At 31.9% G+C, this 18599-nt stretch overlaps 1 protein-coding gene across 2 annotated transcripts; it reads left to right on the top strand.

Annotated features, from left to right (window-relative positions):
* Positions 1-3822: 3822 nt before the first annotated feature.
* LOC145322511 (phospholipid phosphatase 1-like) lies at positions 3823-18567 on the top strand. 2 transcript variants are annotated; one of them, XM_080164550.1, is made up of 12 exons: positions 3823-4093; positions 4387-4453; positions 5481-5539; positions 6692-6780; positions 7399-7537; positions 8170-8245; positions 12590-12653; positions 13446-13490; positions 15759-15836; positions 16312-16853; positions 17776-17860; positions 18434-18567. In XM_080164550.1, exons 1-10 carry the CDS (start codon positions 4016-4018, stop codon positions 16397-16399), a joined length of 783 nt encoding a protein of 260 aa, XP_080020676.1. In that variant the 5' UTR covers positions 3823-4015; the 3' UTR covers positions 16400-16853; positions 17776-17860; positions 18434-18567. The 2 variants fall into 2 exon arrangements, with proteins under 2 accessions (XP_080020676.1, XP_080020675.1); XM_080164549.1 differs by having other exon boundaries at positions 3842-4093; positions 5478-5539.
* The last annotated feature ends 32 nt before the right edge of the window (positions 18568-18599 follow it).

Below are 18599 nucleotides of genomic sequence, written 5' to 3'. Positions count from 1 at the left end.
TGTTATATCCTCGTTACAAACCAAGAAGACCTGAAGTTGTAAAAACAATCACAGGGTTGTTTATCTGGTAGAGCACTTAGCCAATTGATACTTTTTCAACATATTAACTTAAAATTTTGTTTTATACTTATACATTTATTCTTTTATTCTTTTCTGACACTCTACAAGTGTTAATATTCGTTTATCTTACTGTTTAGAGCTTCCCTTTTATGGATGTTGTCATCCTTGTTTAATTTCAATTCCTCTTAAAAGTCACTCATTTATATAAAACATGCCCTTATTTAGTGAAGAGTACTTTGTCGAGGTCATTCAAAAGATAAAACAAATTCTTATCACACAACAAAATAAATACTCTACGTGTTAAAATATTACTAGCTAGGTATTGCTTTGTTTTATGAAATGGATAATTTCATTTTTATGTCGCAAGCATAAAATATATAATCACGAAACCTAGATGTTTTATTAAAATATATACAGAGTAAAATGCACTCAGTTAGAAAAATTAATTAAATGGCAATATCTAGTCCCAATACCTACCTATGTATACATGTAAATTATCAATAAGATTTTATGATTGTAAGTTAAAAATAAAGATAACTTTAAGAAACTATAACTTATTATAATTCTTAAATAATTATTAATTAATCTTATATAAAAATACTAACAAACACTAGTAAAAGCCTTTAAAATAAAAATAAATAAGTTCTTTTGGGTTTAATAGTAAATAGAAATTTATTCCCAACAAAGAATTTAGCAAATCCAAAGAGTAAAATTCCAACTGTAAGAAAACATGAAAATAGAAAGTTTGTTATTGTTTACATTCAAGCGAAAATGCCGCTGAATATTTTAAAATAATAAATGTCGTCTTGAATTTTTTAAATAAATATCTTCTTATTAAAAAAAGACATTTTCAAATGTCATATCTTTCTAAAATTCTTTAACTCTTAGACTAAAAACATTATGTTGTTTTAGACAAGATCTAAATCAATCTCCAAATTCTAGGAATTTAATTAATATCTTAACAATTTACAAAATACTTTCGTGGAAATAACAAAACAAGGATGACAACATCCATAAGTAGCGAAGCTCAAATATCATGGAAGAACATTCAAAATGAACTATAGAGTATTTAAACTGTTTTTAAACTATTTTTGAATGGGGGGTCAAAAATATACTAGGACACCAATAGAATCAGACTGCAGAGCCCAAATTTGAATTAAGTCCCCAATAAACTTTTTTTGGGGGATTTAAAAATTAATTTTTACTGTTGCTCTGGTCATTTTTACCAGATCAAAGGGTCTTTTTTTACTTCGTGTAATATTGTAACTTAGTGAACAATTTTATATAATTCACTTTATACTGATACAATAAAAAAAACATTACTCTGTTCAATGGAAATAATTTTTTTTCTAAAACAATCAATTTCATTGAAAAATCTGACATAATACAATAAAAAACATAAGGCTGAATTTAAACCAATTAGAAATTAGAATTTCCGAAAGAGTGTTTTCACAAAGTGACTTATTTCAAACGTAATTAAATAATTTTATTTGATAAAAATGAAAAGAATGAAAACCCTACTCATAAAAGATACATACTTTTTAAAAATATTTTTTAAAATATGTTTGAATAATCTTATTTTATATCATATTTGTATATGTGACAAAAATAAATTTGTTGTATTGCATAAACATTTGTTGTCATCTTAATTTATTTAACCCTTTACAGCCAATTTTTATGTGTTTTAATGTATAATAAACATGAAACATTTTTATGTTAATTCATTGATATATTGTAAAGAATTAATTTTTAATTAGTATTGATAGATAAAATCAAAAGACCTAACTTTACTGTATACTAGCATACAATATTTACGAAGCAAGACACTCTAAAAGCTGAGTATTTTACCTACAAAGGGAAGAAACAACACGATTCAGTAAAAAATATTTAATCCATAGTAAAAAATAAACTTTAAAATCCTAATAAAAGTTGATGTGGGCAATTGTTCTCATTTTTGGCTTTGCAGTATGATTCTACAGATGTCAAAGTATATTTTTAATATACCTTTTAAAAATAGTTTAAAAACAGTTTAAACACAAAATAAAAATTTATATAAAATAACGAAACCTTTCATGATTAATAATGTGGAAATCAAGGAATCGATCTAGCACCACAACCAATAAGTAAATCTTAATGAAACTTTGTGGAATTATGTAAAATGTAATCTTATTCAATATCTGAAAATTTGAGCCATCTATCTGGACTAGGAGTTAAAAAAAGCTTTAACACTTAAAAAACTAGGAATCGATCTGGCACCCCAACCAATAAGCAAATCTCTTCAAAACTTTATAGAAGTGTGCAGAATTTGAATTTATTTGATCCTTGAAAATTTTAGACTTCTATCTTTAATAGAAATCGAGAAAATCATGAAAACTTAAAAATCTAGGAATCGATCTAGCACCCCAATTAATTAACATATCTCAATGAAACTTGGTGAAAATATGAAGAATGATAAATTATTTAACCACCAAAAATTTCAGCTGTCTATCTTTTATAGGAGCCGAGTAAATCACGTTTCCCCCAAAACGTTTCAGACATACATACAGACGGACATTTCAAATTATAGAGTAGCTTCGCTACTAAAATGTATTATTTATACAAAAGCGATGCTTTTCTACATGAAGGGTATGTTCGTTCACACGTCCAACTGTCCATCTGTAACTGATAGTCTTTGTCTTTAATTTAGGCATGTTCGAATTGTAATATTCATTTTGAACCTGATATGATGATTCCTGTCACAGTTAAGTTTGTTCAATTTAAAAATTTAACAACTCTAAAATCATACCTACAATAAAACCTTTCGTCCATTTAAACTTGATGTTTTGACACAAACCTTTTACAAGATATATTTATTGTATCAACATGAATGGTGATACCTAAGACAATTATGCACAATGTTATTGTCATGAAAGAAATATCTATACAAACAATCAATTTAATCAATTAAAATTTTACAACATCAAAGTTTTGTACTTCACACTTTTGTATTTTATTATACTTGTTAGTTTTTTAAAAACAAATATAACGCAGAAGTCCTTAAAAATGAAGCTTAGTACTAGTCTTGTAATTGGTTGGTATTTGACATTAAACAATCTGCAGCCGCATTTATATTGCAAGATCCCGCCCCCTATACTTTATTTCAAGACAAATATCTTTAGTGAATGAACCTGTAAATTAGGGTCAATGCAATGTTAAAACTGCCCATTTTGTTTTTTAATGTATTTTTTTTTTTTATCTTTTTTGTATTATTTATTATTCAAATTAGAATAGGAAATTGTTTGTATTGATAAGAACTAATTAAATAAGACAATTCAGTTATCAAAAAATAATTTCAATTTTCAATAATTTATACAGTTTCGAGTTATATTGACGTCAATTCATAAAAAGCTAGGCATATCCATAAGTGTCGTAGCATTATAAAGCTGAAAATAATAAAGAACGGCATAATGTGATAAAGTAAAAGTAATCTTGTGATATGTTGTATAAATGAAATTTTGAAGAACTTTTTATGCAATCATTCAATAATATATAAAATGTTTATTGATACAAGGATCCAAAGAGATAAGACAATGGCCGATGAATTAATGTACATTCCCAATGATGATTCACAAATTTATCCCTCCTGTAGACATTAAACCTAATGAACTAACCAATCACATTTTAATAAAAGTTCCCAAGTTGTTATGCTAATAAATAAGAAACGTTATTATAAAACTTTGGGAACTACAGTGTAATAAACAGCTCATTGTCCCCTCCCTCCATGTTATTGATATTTAATAATATTTTTGAATATAATATTACAGTTAACTGAAAATTTAATTGAACATATTTCGTTTTTTTTATCAATAGTAAAGGAAGTAAATTTCCTTAGTCATATTAGGCTAAGTAACTTACGGACAAATATATTATTTATAGAGCAGCTACACTACTAACAAGTTGATTAGGTTGAAGAAAAATGTCCAGTAGACTTAGTATACCTCCGCATAGGTACAACTTGAACATGCCTCCAAACAATAAATCATTTGATAAAAAGGTAAGCTTTAAATACTTATTATAAAGTAACCGAATCTCTATATGTGTCTGTACCAAAGGATCTCGCTATAACCGTTGAACCAATATGGTTCTTCTTTACAATGTATCGTTTCATAGGTCCTGGGAAGGTTTATAACTATTTTGGGGGAGGGTACCAAAGAGAAATCGCCCCTAGAAAAAAATTATTGAATTATTTTCGCAAACCGAAATAAAAATTTGGTTGTAAAATTTACCCCCCCCCCCCCACCCCCCCAACCCTTTATTCATTTAATTATTGACTTTGTTTATCTATAGGGCCTGCTGGCAGATATTGGTTGTCTGTTAGGCGTCATTGTACCCACCCTGGTGTTTCAATGTTCAGGTAACTAGTAATAGTTTTTTTTTATTGCATCATATTATAGACAGGAATTAATTTTATGTCTGTAATATGATGCTTATATGTTGCTTCACCCCTTTCCTAGTGAAGAAGCTCAGGGAGTAAGGGAGGGGACAATGGATCGAATATTCAATTTTTAGGAGTCTTAGACTTTGGGTACTGGCTTAAAGGGGATGTGCAAGAATTTAGTACTTTCTGACTGAGTTTGGGTACTAGCGCATGTAATGCCGCTACTCGTTTTGAATAAAGCAGACAGAGAGTAGTTTAAATATAAAAGGTAAGAATACACGGCCACCCTCCCATAATCTATTTCACTCCCCTCTCCCCCACCTCCCTTTTTTAATGCAGACGATAGGGAAAAGGAGAAGATGATGGGGGCAAGGGGCAAGGGTAATAAACAGGATATTCTTGCCCAGCCAGCTAGCTGTAGGCTGGGTCCAATAATCTTGTAATACAAAAATCACACCATTGAACCTCATTATATTTCATCAAAAACAAGTTGTGATATCGCCTGCCTGTACCCTTTTTTCCCTCCTCATATAACTTGTCTCTTGCCGCCACCTCTCTTTTCCTTTCCCTGTCATCTGGAGAGTTAAAGGGATATTTTTCTAGTAATTAATTACAGAATGGTTATGTCAGTCTGATATACTGATAATCCAATTTTGAAATGGTTGCTTTTTTTCTTGGAACTTTTTTTTCTTAATTTATAGTTTATTGAATTTAACTAACAATCCCTTAAAATTTCCTCCGAATTTTTTGGATTAATCTGGATTTTATAGCCTTTTTTTGAAAACTCTTAAATTGAATTAATTGCCCATTGTCCCCTCCCTTACTCCCTGTGAAACTAGGATAAACCCCTAGAAGTATTTGTTTGTTAATAAGAACGAGAAAAAATAATTGTTGGGGGGGGGGGGGGGGGGTGGGGGGTGGTCTGTGCCTGGTCATTATAATGTATCTTTAATAAAATATCTTTAACAAAATTGTATGGCTTTTTTGTTGTTGTTTTAAGCTGATCCTGTTAAGCGTGGATTTTTCTGTCAAGATTTGGACATTCGATATCCTTATCATAAGGTAAATATGTAAATGTTTAATGTCTGTCTATCTGAGATCGGTTTTTAATAAATGCCGCGTTTTTTCGACAATTTTTTAGACATTGATTGATTGAACGAAGACGATGGGAGAGTATACAACATAAGAATTAAAAATGTTAAAATTATTATTTTAGCCATACAACTTAAATCCATTTTCGCTGCATATTTATCAATGCATCTTTTTAGATCTGTATTAGACATTATACAAATGGCCAAAATAATAATTTTAAAATTTTGAATACTTTAGTTGTATACTCTGCTAAAAACCTTATTCCATCTTGAAGATCAATGCCCCGTACGATTTTTACAGAGTATACAACTTGAAAATTCAAAATTTTAAATTATTATTTTAGCCATTTGTATAATGTCTAACACAGCTCTAAAAAGACGCATTAATAAATATGCAGCGAAAATGGATTTAAGTTGTATTAGACATTATACAAATGGCTAAAATAATAATTTTAAAATTTTGAATTCTTATGTTGTATACTCTCCCATCGTCTTCATTCAATCAATCAATGTCTAAAAAATTGTCGAAAAAACGCGGCATTTATTAAAAACCGATATCTGTCCATTCATCTTTTTATATTTCTAATATCTGTAGAAAATGCCAATTTTAAATACAATTGAATTTTGATAAAAAAAAAACACTTCTCTGGAATAAAATAGGTACACAAAGTTTTGACACTGCTAGTTTGTACCAACCAATTTAGATTTAATCCATGTCTCCGCAGTATTTAAGTCAACAAAACGGGTTGTTAAAAATTAAAGAGCCAGTAAAATTTATAGTTCCCTCCAACCATGAAATTCTAGTTTCTTGTCTAACGGGGTGTTGATCAGGGATCTAAAGGGATAAGACAATGGCCGATAAATTGATGTACATCCTAACTGATAAAACACCAAACACTACATCTGTAGATTACACTTAGTTGTTGAAACGTTTGGACACATACCTTTATAAGCTTATCAATCAAAACTAATCAAAGTCCCCAAAGTTGTTATGCCAACGAATAAGACAAAGATATCATAAACTTTGGAGACCATTGAAATGAATAACCAAATCTCCCCTCTTTTCCTAGGTATTCATGTTTTCTGATAAAAGAGGCTATTTGATATTAAACTTCTTATCTAGGAAACAGTATCTACAAGCGCTGCTGTCTTGGTTGCACTAGTGGCTCCAGTCATCTTGTTCATTATTGTGGAAATTCAACAATATTTGAGGTTACTATTGACTAATTGACTAAAAATTTTTCCATGCCATAATATCCAGGTATATTCTATATCCATTATTGTAGCGTATTTACTCTATAAATATAATATATTACATACATATACATATGTCACATCTTAACCATAATCTGGATAGCCTCTAGAAGGACAGGGTACACCATAGGTCTTATTTTGGTGTAGTTCTGAACCAAATCTTGCTAATAAATTACATGATTATGCGGCCAAACGTTCTACATACAATCAACACTTTGAATGCACGATCTTTGTCTTGAATTCCTGACTGTGCATGCATGGTAATGAGAGAGTTGCTCCCTTTTTGGGCCAAGGAATTTCCCTTACTCTTACATCACTTATAATTATTCTTATTATTGTTGTTATTGCACAAATAGGAGCTTGAGGGAATGTATGAGAGAGAGGTACAGAGTTACGCTGGTCTGCCTGTTTGGTTTGGCTTCTACAACTCTTGTAACTGTTCTTACTAAGATTATTATTACAATACAAGTAGGAGATTGAGGGAGTATAATAGAGAGATGTACGGAGTCACTCTGGTCTGCATGTTTGGTCGGGCATCTAAAACTCATATAACTGTTTTAACTATTGTTGTTATAGTACAAGTAGGAGCTTGAAGGAATGTATGAGAGAGATGTACGGAGTGACGCTGGTATACCTATTTGGTCTGGCATCTACAACTCTTATAACTGTTCTTACTAAGATTATGGTTGGTAGGCATCGCCCTCATTTCTACCAGGTTCTTTTTTTTGTAGCAAAGATACTTTATAATTCACCTTATCTGTCTGTCCGTCAGTCTGTCCATAACACTATATAGGGAAATGCGATTTTCTCATCTGCTATTAAAGATAGACATTAAAGAGTCCCTAAATCAATGAGCATCAAGTGTTTAATTTACTTTGTCAGTCAGTCTGTTGTTCATGCATAAAAAGAGATTAAAATTTATTATTATTATTTCAGAAATGATTACAATTGTTCTTACCAAACATTTTGCCAGCAACCATTTCCTTATATTCTACTTGTGTTAAAAAACTTTTCAAATGTTTTTAATCTGTGATATATTATTACTTGATATTCCTTTCCTCTCCAATCCTTCTGATCGAATGAACTGACCAATAGATGATGTCCATGGTAGCAACCTAAATTGACGACACATTTTTCCCTTTCATTATGTTCATGTATATTCTGTATCCATTTCTGTAATGCACCTAGGGACATAAAATTTTTCAGGGTAGAATTTATTACTTGCTAAAATAGATATGTTCTTTCCTGTCATTGAACCTCTAGTAATGTGCACCTGTACTGGTAATCAATTATTATTCTTATTTCTGTGCTTTGCTACCTATAGAAATCTTGTTTTTATCTTGTCAGGTTTGCAACCCAAAATCTACGGATCCAGATAAAAATCTTTGTGAAACTGAACAATCCTGGAGTTGGACTAATCCAGGCATTTTTATTTCAAATCTAATTTACACATAAAGAGAAGTGTATATTTTTTTTTTTGGGGGGGGAGTAGTTTAAGTTAATTTTAAAACCTTAATTGTAATTGCAATGAAACTACTCTTTAATTCCAAATGCCCTTACGCAAGACACAAGGTGGGTGCAACTGTGGTAGTCGGCATACGGACAGGCCTTTCCTAAAGTATACTATGCTCCGTGTCTACCGAATAACACCCAGACGTTAATCCCAAGCTTATCACAATTCTAGCCAGCCCATTTTTGGCCATTGTTTTATCATCAGAGAAAGCGGTCAACTTATCCACCGCACATAGGGGCAACAAGGGGCATCAATTCACCACCCCCAAATCAAGTTTTAAACATTCTATGAGTATTATCATACCCAATGTACATCAGATTTCAAAGGAATCGTAAAAATACGCTTTTCAAGTAAGCATTCTAATGCATGGAAGTCAAGAAATGCAAAAATTTTCTTACAGAAAAAGGCATACTTTTTGTGTTTCACCAACAATTTTAAAAGTATTATAAAATCTCTTAGAATTAACGTAATTAGACAAAATAACTTTTGATGAGTCATGCATTACATATACTTTGACAGTATAAAAGAAAAAAACACAAATTGAAGAAATTAGTCCTAAATAATTCTAGTTGAAGTCAAGATTTTAGTTTATTTTTGTTTGTTTTAAAATCAACATTTAAGTAGACAGTATCAGGAAACATGTTTTCACTGGTTGCCACCGACTAAAAAAACGATATTTGATTGCCCAAAGACATATTATAATCGCCTGTACTGGTTTCATTTACCCCCCCGCGCCCCCTTAGGGGTTTTTAGCCCGTTTTCTAAAGGTGGGTGCAAGAAAAGATTGTAAGAAAAAGCTTTTAAATGCGCTTTTAAAGTCAAATGTAAGATGTAATACATATAAATAAAAGACGCAAAAACATAGTTATGAGAAATATTTATTTGATCAGACTTTGAATATAAGTTGATAATGAATATTTTCAAGTTCTATTGACTAAATGATGGGGAGGGGAGGGAAGGGGGGGGGGGGTGCTAAACCTAAATCTAAACCTCTTTATGTTTGATGTTTTAATGTAACTAAATAAGCGTTTCTATGGATTATTACAAATATCAGGGATCTAAAGGGAGAAGACAAAGGTCAATAAATTGATGTACATCCCCAATGATAATACACAAAATTACCCCTTGTGTAGATCAAAGTTAGTAGTTAAAATGTTTGAACACACAACTGTAAAACTTTGGGGACTAGTGTTATAAACAGCCCAATGTCCCCTCCCTCACTGCGGAAAGGTAAAGCTAACATTCAAATAACGTAGTGTTCTTATAATCATTTTAAATATGAATTAGCAAGTAGTCTATCTGTCTGTCTATTGGTAATGCTTTGTTTTTAAATTATGTAGTTACATGGTCTTCATGTTTAGCGTCTTCAGTTTTATTTAGAAAGGGAGGGGACATTACACTAGTCCCCAAACTTCAAAGTTTTATAATAACGTTTTTGTATTCGTTGGCATAACAACTTTAGGAAATTTGATTGATTTTTTATTGGTTAGTTCATTAAGATGAGTATCAAAACTTTTCAACCACTAATTGTCATCTACAGACAATCAATTTTGTAAAATAATTAATTATTTAATGTATCTATATTGGGGATGTACAAGTACATACATTAATCGGTTATTGTTTTGTTCCTTAGATCCCTGGATGTTAATCTATAATACAAAGTAGCTTGATGTATGTTTGTCTGTCCGTCCGTACCAATAGATCTCGGTAACCACAAAACCGATTAGATTCTACTCTTCAGGGAATATATCTACTGGTCCTTTATAACAAGCTGATTTTTTACTTTTATGACAACAAATAATGGTTTTGAATGTTAAAAATATCCTGTTCATCTGATTTACTGAATACTCAGTACTTATTCTTAATACATTAAGGTATAGTGTTATAAGCGAAGCATCTCTATAATCAAGCCCTAAAAACGTCAGTATGTCCTTAAACAGTAACATGTATTTAATCAGTTTTAATTACAATCTTTTATAGACATGCATTAATATTCAGTTCTTACACTTCACAAGTGTTAATGTTCGTTTGTCCATCCATTTCAGAGATTCGCTTCTATGGATGTTGTCATCCTTTCTTGGAGCAAAGCCCATAGAGGCTAGGGGCGAAGCCGCTAGTATACATATAAACAGTAAACAAGAATCATAATATCATTATAAATATAGATATTAGTTAATAAAAATCTATGTCAATAATGCCCACATTTATAATGGATTTATTATTAAGTGAAACTTGTAGCTTGTTAAAATAAGAATCCCCATCCACCCCCTTTACACCATCCTCTCCCCTTCTACTGAAATGAATTCTATGACCCCAAATTTGACACTTTGAACACTTTTATGGATAGTTAGATGGATAGGTAGATGAATAGATGTATCGATAGATAAATGGATGAGTAAATGAATAGACAGATGGATAGATAGATGGATAGACAGATGGATAGATAGATGGATAGATAGATGGATAGATAGATGGATAGATAGATGGATAGATAGATGGATGGATAGATAGATAGTTGATGGATAGATAGATAAATAGTTGATGGATAGATAGATGGATCGATAGATGGATAGATAGATAGATAGATAAATGGATAGATAGATGGATAGATAGATGGATAGATAGATGGATAGATAGATGGATGAGTAAATGGATAGACAGATGGATAGATAGATGGATAGACAGATGGATATATAGATGGATAGATAGATGGATAGATAGATGGATGGATAGATGGATAGTTGATGGATAGATAGATAAATAGTTGATGGATAGATAGATGGATCGATAGATGGATAGATAGATAGATAGACAGATGGATAGAAATATGGATAGATAGATAGATGGATAGATAGATGGATAGATAGATGAATAGATAGATCGATAGGTAGATGGATGGATAGATGGATAGTTGATGGATAGATAGATAAATAGTTGATGGATAGATAGATGGATCGATAGATAGATAGATAGATAGATAGACAGATGGATAGAAAGATGGATAGATAGATAGATAGATAGATGGATAGATAGATGGATAGATAGATGGATAGATAGATGGATAGATAGATGGATAGATAGATGGATAGAGAGATGAATAGATAGATGGATAGATAGATGGATAGATAGATGATGAGTAAATGGATAGACAGATGGATAGATAGATGGATAGACAGATGGATAGATAGATGGATAAATAGATGGATAGATAGATGGATGGATAGATGGATAGTTGATGGATAGATAGATAAATAGTTGATGAATAGATAGATGGATCGAAAGATGGATAGATAGATAGATAGACAGATGAATAGAAAGATGGATAGATAGAAGGATAGATAGATGGATAGATAGATGGATAGATAGATGGATAGATAGATGGATAGACAGATGGATAGATAGATGGATATATAGATGGATAGATAGATGGATAGATAGATGAATAGATAGACGGATGGATAGAGAGATTAATAGATAGATGGATAGGGTAAAGGGGGGCTATTTTCGTGGGGTATTATTCCGGTAATTTTCTATCTACCTTCATTAAATGACCTTTATCTCCATGTTCCTTTCAAATGACAGAAAAAAACATAAAAAATTTGTTCGTTGTTAAGTTGCCTACTAAAAAGTATAAAATGAAATTTTTGTGGGATGAATTTTAAGGGTACTAAATAATTAAATCCCCTTTTTGCTTGATTTGCCCCAATGTGCACCGCTGATATCGGGAGGGAGTTGCCCCTCCCCTCTACATGTTCCAGCAACCTACCCTTTTCCGGGGGACGGCGACCTTACCCCCCTACCGGAGCCTACCCCTCTACTATTCACCTGGATGGGGCTTCCCCCATCTTCTCCACACCCCTTCTCTACCTAACCCATTTGTAATCTGTTTTGTATATAAACTATTAAATTGTTGTATGTGTATGTATTCAGTTCAAATATATCTTTCAAACAGTAACTACTTGTAGTACTTTATTGATAGAATCCTTAAGGCTAGGGGCTCTTTTGAATCAAACTCGCGTTGTAGGGTTGAAACGCTTCACCCTACCACACAACGACTTAAACTTTTCATTCCCATCATTAATTGGATAATCAACTGTAAAACATCCATGGCGATCGGACTGCTTTTTAGCAGATTTTTGGCTATTTTTGTATTTTTCACATTTTCCTCCATAACTTTGTTGTTTTTAGTCCGATTTTTGTAGTTATGTACTCTATATATGTAATTGAAATAAACTTTTAATTTTGAATTGTTAGAGTATAATTGTTATGAGAGTTACGAGTGTCAGGGTAATGAAAATTTATTTACAGACAAGGAAACTATTTAGATTAATAAATTTATAACAATTCAAAGATGCCATTGGATCAGAATATTAACAAGGATGACAACATCCATAGAAGGAAGGACAAACTGACACTTATTCATGTAGAGTGTCAGAACTTAATAAGCAGAAAATTAATTTCTAAACCAAACGAAATTGTATATAAATTCATTTAAAGATTTGATTAATATCATAGAGATGCCTTGCTTATAATATTGTACCTTGTTGTCCTAAAGATCATTATTCCAAAAATCAGATGAATAAAAAAATTATATTACACAAAATGTTACACATTATGGAGTTGGTATGGTTCTAGATCGTACCTAGCTTTTATAGGAATCATCATGCAAAGAAATCAATAAGACAATTCTTTCATGTCTAAATTTACGAGAAGAGCTAACCATCACGGACGGACGGAAGGACCTGACCTAACTATAGAAATTTTTAAAAATTGAACTTATTCAATCATTACATTAACTTAACAACATAGAAGAAAGTATAAGACATAAATAGGTTGTACAAGGAGGAAGGGTTAGATTTTAATACCTCCCACCCCAAATACGCGAAACCCAATAAAAAATACTTTTTTACACATCGGGTAAAAATTGGACATAACACTTAAAGTGTGGTTTTTTTTCATCCCAACACCCCAATTATTTTTATCATTTCCGCTGCCCCCCCCCCCCACAAAAAAACTCAACCCCCCTATGAAGAATTTCTTCTAAATTAAAATTCTTTGACGTTAGTAAGACATGATTTTTAATCTAGAGTTGACTTTGAATTTAGGAAACACAAGAGAAAAGAATTCAAGATGCTAGCATGAGTTTTGTTTCAGGAAGGGATATAGCAATCTATATACTAAGCTGAAAGATGTTTGTCTGTCTAAAGCTTAAGATTTCAGTATCTACTGAACCACCTGCTCTCTACTCTTCAGTTAAATTACCAACTGGTCCTGTGATGGTATAAGCTAATCTCTTGAAGGGTGGCACACCCCCAACTCCCCTAAAAAAATCTCCCTAGCCTCTAGCTCTACCTTCATACTTGTATTTATAATTTTATATTATATCTTATCCCTATATCTCTGGTACCAGGTCATGCCTCTAGCTCTACCTTCATACTTGTATTTATAATTCTGTATTATATCTTATCCCTATATCTCTGGTATGAGGTCATGCCTCTATCTCTACCTTCATACTTGTATTTATAATTCTGTATTATATCTTATCCCTATATCTCTGGTATGAGGTCATGCCTCTAGCTCTACCTTCATACTTGTATTTATAATTCTGTATTATATCTTATCCCTATATCTCTGGTACCAGGTCATGCCTCTAGCTCTACCTTCATACTTGTATTTACAATTCTGTATTATATCTTATCCCTATACCTCTGGTATCAGGTCATGCCTCTAGCTCTACCTTCATACTTGTATTTATAATTTTATATTATATCTTATCCCTATATCTCTGGTACCAGGTCATGCCTCTATCTCTACCTTTATGCTTGTATTTGTAATTCTGTATTATATCTTATATTATCCCTATATCTCTGGTACCAGGTCATGCCTCTAGCTCTACCTTCATACTTGTATTTATAATTTTATATTATATCTTATCCCTATATCTCTGGTACCAGGTCATGCCTCTATCTCTACCTTCATACTTGTATTTATAATTTTATATTATATCTTATCCCTATATCTCTGGTACCAGGTCATGCCTCTATCTCTACCTTCATGCTTGTATTTATAATTTTGTATTATATCTTATATTATCCCTATATCTCTGGTACCAGGTCATGCCGCTAGCTCTACCCTCATACTTGTATTTATAATTCTGTATTATATCTTATCCCTATATCTCTGGTACCAGGTCATGCCTCTATCTCTACCTTCATACTTGTATTTATAATTCTGTATTATATCTTATCCCTATATCTCTGGTACCAGGTCATGCCTCTATTTCTACCTTCATACTTGTATTTATAATTCTGTATTATATCTTATCCCTATATCTCTGGTACCAGGTCATGCCTCTAGCTCTACCTTCATACTTTTATTTATAATTCTGTATTATATCTTATCCCTATATCTCTGGTACCAGGTCATGCCTCTATCTCTACCTTCATACTTGTATTTATAATTCTGTATTATATCTTATCTCTATATCTCTGGTACCAGGTCATGCCTCTAGCTCTACCTTCATACTTGTATTTATAATTCTGTATTATATCTTATCCCTATATCTCTGGTACCAGGTCATGTCTCTATCTCTACCTTCATACTTGTATTTATAATTCTGTATTATATCTTATCCCTATATCTCTGGTACCAGGTCATGCCTCTATCTCTACCCTCATACTTGTATTTATAATTCTGTATTATATCTTATCCCTATATCTCTGGTACCAGGTCATGCCTCTATCTCTACCTTCATACTTGTATTTATAATTCTGTATTATATCTTATCCCTATATCTCTGGTACCAGGTCATGCCTCTAGCTCTACCTTCATACTTGTATTTATAATTTTATATTATATCTTATCCCTATATCTCTGGTATCAGGTCATGCCTCTAGCTCTACCTTCATACTTTTATTTATAATTCTGTATTATATCTTATCCTTATATCTCTGGTACCAGGTCATGTCTCTAGCTCTACCTTCATGCTTGTATTTATAATTCTGTATTATATCTTATCCCTATATCTCTGGTACCAGGTCATGCCTCTATCTCTACCTTCATGCTTGTATTTATAATTTTATATTATATCTTATCCCTATATCTCTGGTACCAGGTCATGCCTCTATCTCTACCTTCATACTTGTATTTATAATTTTATATTATATCTTATCCCTATATCTCTGGTACCAGGTCATGCCTCTATCTCTACCTTCATGCTTGTATTTATAATTTTATATTATATCTTATCCCTATATCTCTGGTACCAGGTCATGCCTCTAGCTCTACCTTCATACTTGTATTTATAATTTTATATTATATCTTATCCCTATATCTCTGGTACCAGGTCATGCCTCTAGCTCTACCTTCATACTTGTATTTATAATTCTGTATTATATCTTATCCCTATATCTCTGGTATCAGGTCATGCCTCTAGCTCTACCTTTATGCTTGTATTTGTAATTCTCTACCTGGATTGCCATCTTGATGTAGGGAACTGCAGGTAGTATATAGTAGAAAAATAAGTGTTTGGCCGGATACTGGATATCCGGTTGCTTTCTAACACTAAATGTCCAGTAGATTAAAGGATAACGGGATATTAAAGAAGCAAAAAAGTTTTCTTAATAAAATGGTGTTTTATTTATAAAAAAAGTTAAATCTTAAAAATTAAGTAATTATTAAGTTAAACCTATTTCTATGGAATTAACCTAATGAAATATTTCTACCATTTGACTTACTTCTATTTTCCTAGATACTAAGAATTTAAGAAATAATGCATGTGACTCTTTGTTAACAGGGATTTTTGTTGTAAGATATAAAGGATTATATTGCTGGATATCTGACCAAATCCTAGTTTTATAAGAGTGAAAAAAAATAATCTTTACTGACAAATATTTTTAGCACAAAGTAGGTATAAAAATACTATTACACTAATTTCAGAAAATAGTATACTTTATATAGATTTTTTTTATTTTTAGATTTCTGAAACCATTTATTGGCATGGGGTTTACTGTGAATACTCTGGTCACCTGTATCACTAGGATTTTAATACTTTTGAAATTATAAAACCCTTGAAATAAACTGCATCAGATGTAAACGTGTTAAAAATTGGACCTACTGATGATTAATGATACGCCAGGAAAGAAAATATTTGGAATACCATATGTATGAAGGACTTCTAGAGAAGGAAAGTGGGGTATAGTTCCTTTCGTGGCATTGCCTCTTAAGGGGCGTTTCGTCGTATTTTCAAAGTAGCTTTTGATAGGTTATTTTAGGTTTGGTTAGGTTAAGATGGGTTAGGCAATTGGCCCCGCAGATTTAGGGGCTAGAAATAGGGAAAAGCTACTGAGAAAATGCGACGAAACGCTCCTTAAGAGGCGTTGCATCGAAAGGGACTATACACTTATATATATGAGACTTCTAGTTTAACAACTAGTTGATACATTAATTTTAAAAGCTTAAATTAGAGTAACGGATAATTATCATCACCCTTCCGATGTTTTTGCTGGCTGTTTACTAGGTAAACCAATATTTTTCACAAAATTTTGGATACATTCTATTATATAAAGTAGTAAGGTTTTTTTTGTCTGTAGCTTAAGATTTCGATTTAAGATTTAGATACTGGACCGATTGAGTTTTACATCTTATGGAAGCTTTTTTAGATCTCTTGATGGCTCTATGCTATTTGATTTTTATACTTCAGTTTGGTATTTTCCTTCTTTCCTTGCTTCTTCAAGTACAGAGCTCCTAGATGCTAGGAGAGCAGTCGCTTTTTGTTGTATGAAAAAATATAATAATAAAGTAGAACATAAAACGATTTTTGAAATTAGCTTTAGGGTCTTTTTATTCTTTTTTCATCATTCAAATCACAAGAATATTAGTATAAATAATGTTCATTTGGGAATAGTCCCTTTCGTGACAACAACCTTTAAGGGGCGATTCGTCGTATTTTAAAAATGGCTTGTAATAGGTTATTTTAGGTTAGGTTAGGTTATATTGGGGCAGATGATTGCCCCGCAGGGTTAGAGCCCCCCCGCAGGGGCTAGAAAAAGGAGAAAAGCTACTGTAAAAATACCAAGAATTGCCCCTTAAGGGGCGTTGCCACGAAATGAACTATACCCGTTCATTTTACAATACAGTTTTTAAAGAATTATGATAGTCTTTATGGCCTCGTATTATAGACAGCTCTCTGCGATGATGAATAAGAAAAAAAGATAAAAATTAGTTTTTTCAACCATGAGGGGCCGAAGGCCCGTCCTAACAAAACTGGTATTAATCCACGATTTTTTAATTATCATTCGTAGAAAATTGTCTGTAAAACGATGCTATACATGACAGTATGGCTTAGAAACGTTTCTAATCCAGCGGATATTAATCGGTTTCAAAACCTTACTGGAATATGTACATATATTCAAAGAATTATGATATGTATTAATACCTAGGTGCTATTGTAGCTATAATGGTGCATGTCCTCTATGTACATAGACACAATGGCCATCAACAACGTTCTAAGTTTGGCTTTCAAAGGTATTTTAATTTTATTTTGAGCAGTCTATCTTAAATAGCAGTCGAGAAAATGACATTTTCCTGACGGACGGACTAACAAAATGGCTGCTTCTTTTCCAATTTTTCGTGACTTTATCTTTTAAGATTTTTTTCATACAAATAGGGACACTGTTGCTTAGCCCTAATATTAATGAAATCTTAATAAGGGAAAAGACTTTCTAAAATTAGTATCGGTACGTACGTCCGCAACAGATAGCTATCAGCTTTATTTAGGCATGTCAGTAAGTTGTAAATATTTCCTTAAACAGTATTCTGTATTTAAGCAGATTTGCAATAAATTTACTTACAACATTGTTTGTAGCGGGATAAAGTGTCTAAAAAATCAGCCATGTGACTTCATAAATATGAGGGAGAAAACCCCTAAAAAGGGGATGGATAATCACTCTTTTATTTCGTCACATTGCTGATTTTTGAGACACTTTGTCCCGCTACCTCTGTTTTGGACTCCTCAAGTGTTCAAGTTCGTTTGTCCTAATGTTTCAAAGCTTCGCTTTTATGGATGTTGTCATCTTTGTATGATTTGTATTATTTTAGGCCCAGTGATACTACAACACAGAAAATCACCAATGACTTGGACCATGTTTAATAAAAAGAGTTTTATTTTACAGAAATGTCATAAAATACGACTTTTAGTTCTGCTTAAATAAAGAAAATAACATTTTAATGAACCTTTAGAACTTTTGTTGTACATAGAAAATGT

This window comes from Acartia tonsa, chromosome 6 (assembly GCF_053477335.1).
Source record: "Acartia tonsa isolate MP-2025a chromosome 6, ASM5347733v1, whole genome shotgun sequence".
Taxonomy (NCBI): Eukaryota; Metazoa; Arthropoda; class Copepoda; order Calanoida; family Acartiidae; genus Acartia; species Acartia tonsa.
The sequence above is the reverse complement of the archived record's forward strand: the minus strand, read 5'-3'. Positions and strand labels throughout refer to the sequence as shown.

Bases quoted from the DNA above. Each gene is read 5' to 3' on its own strand.
- LOC145322511 (XM_080164549.1), top strand. From the start codon at position 4,016: ATGTCCAGTAGACTTAGTATACCTCCGCATAGGTACAACTTGAACATG. The intron at 4,094-4,386 runs GTAAGCTTTAAA...GTTTATCTATAG, and splicing joins ATAAATCATTTGATAAAAAG to GGCCTGCTGGCAGATATTGG. The intron at 6,781-7,398 runs GTTACTATTGAC...TTGTTGTTATAG, and splicing joins GAAATTCAACAATATTTGAG to TACAAGTAGGAGCTTGAAGG.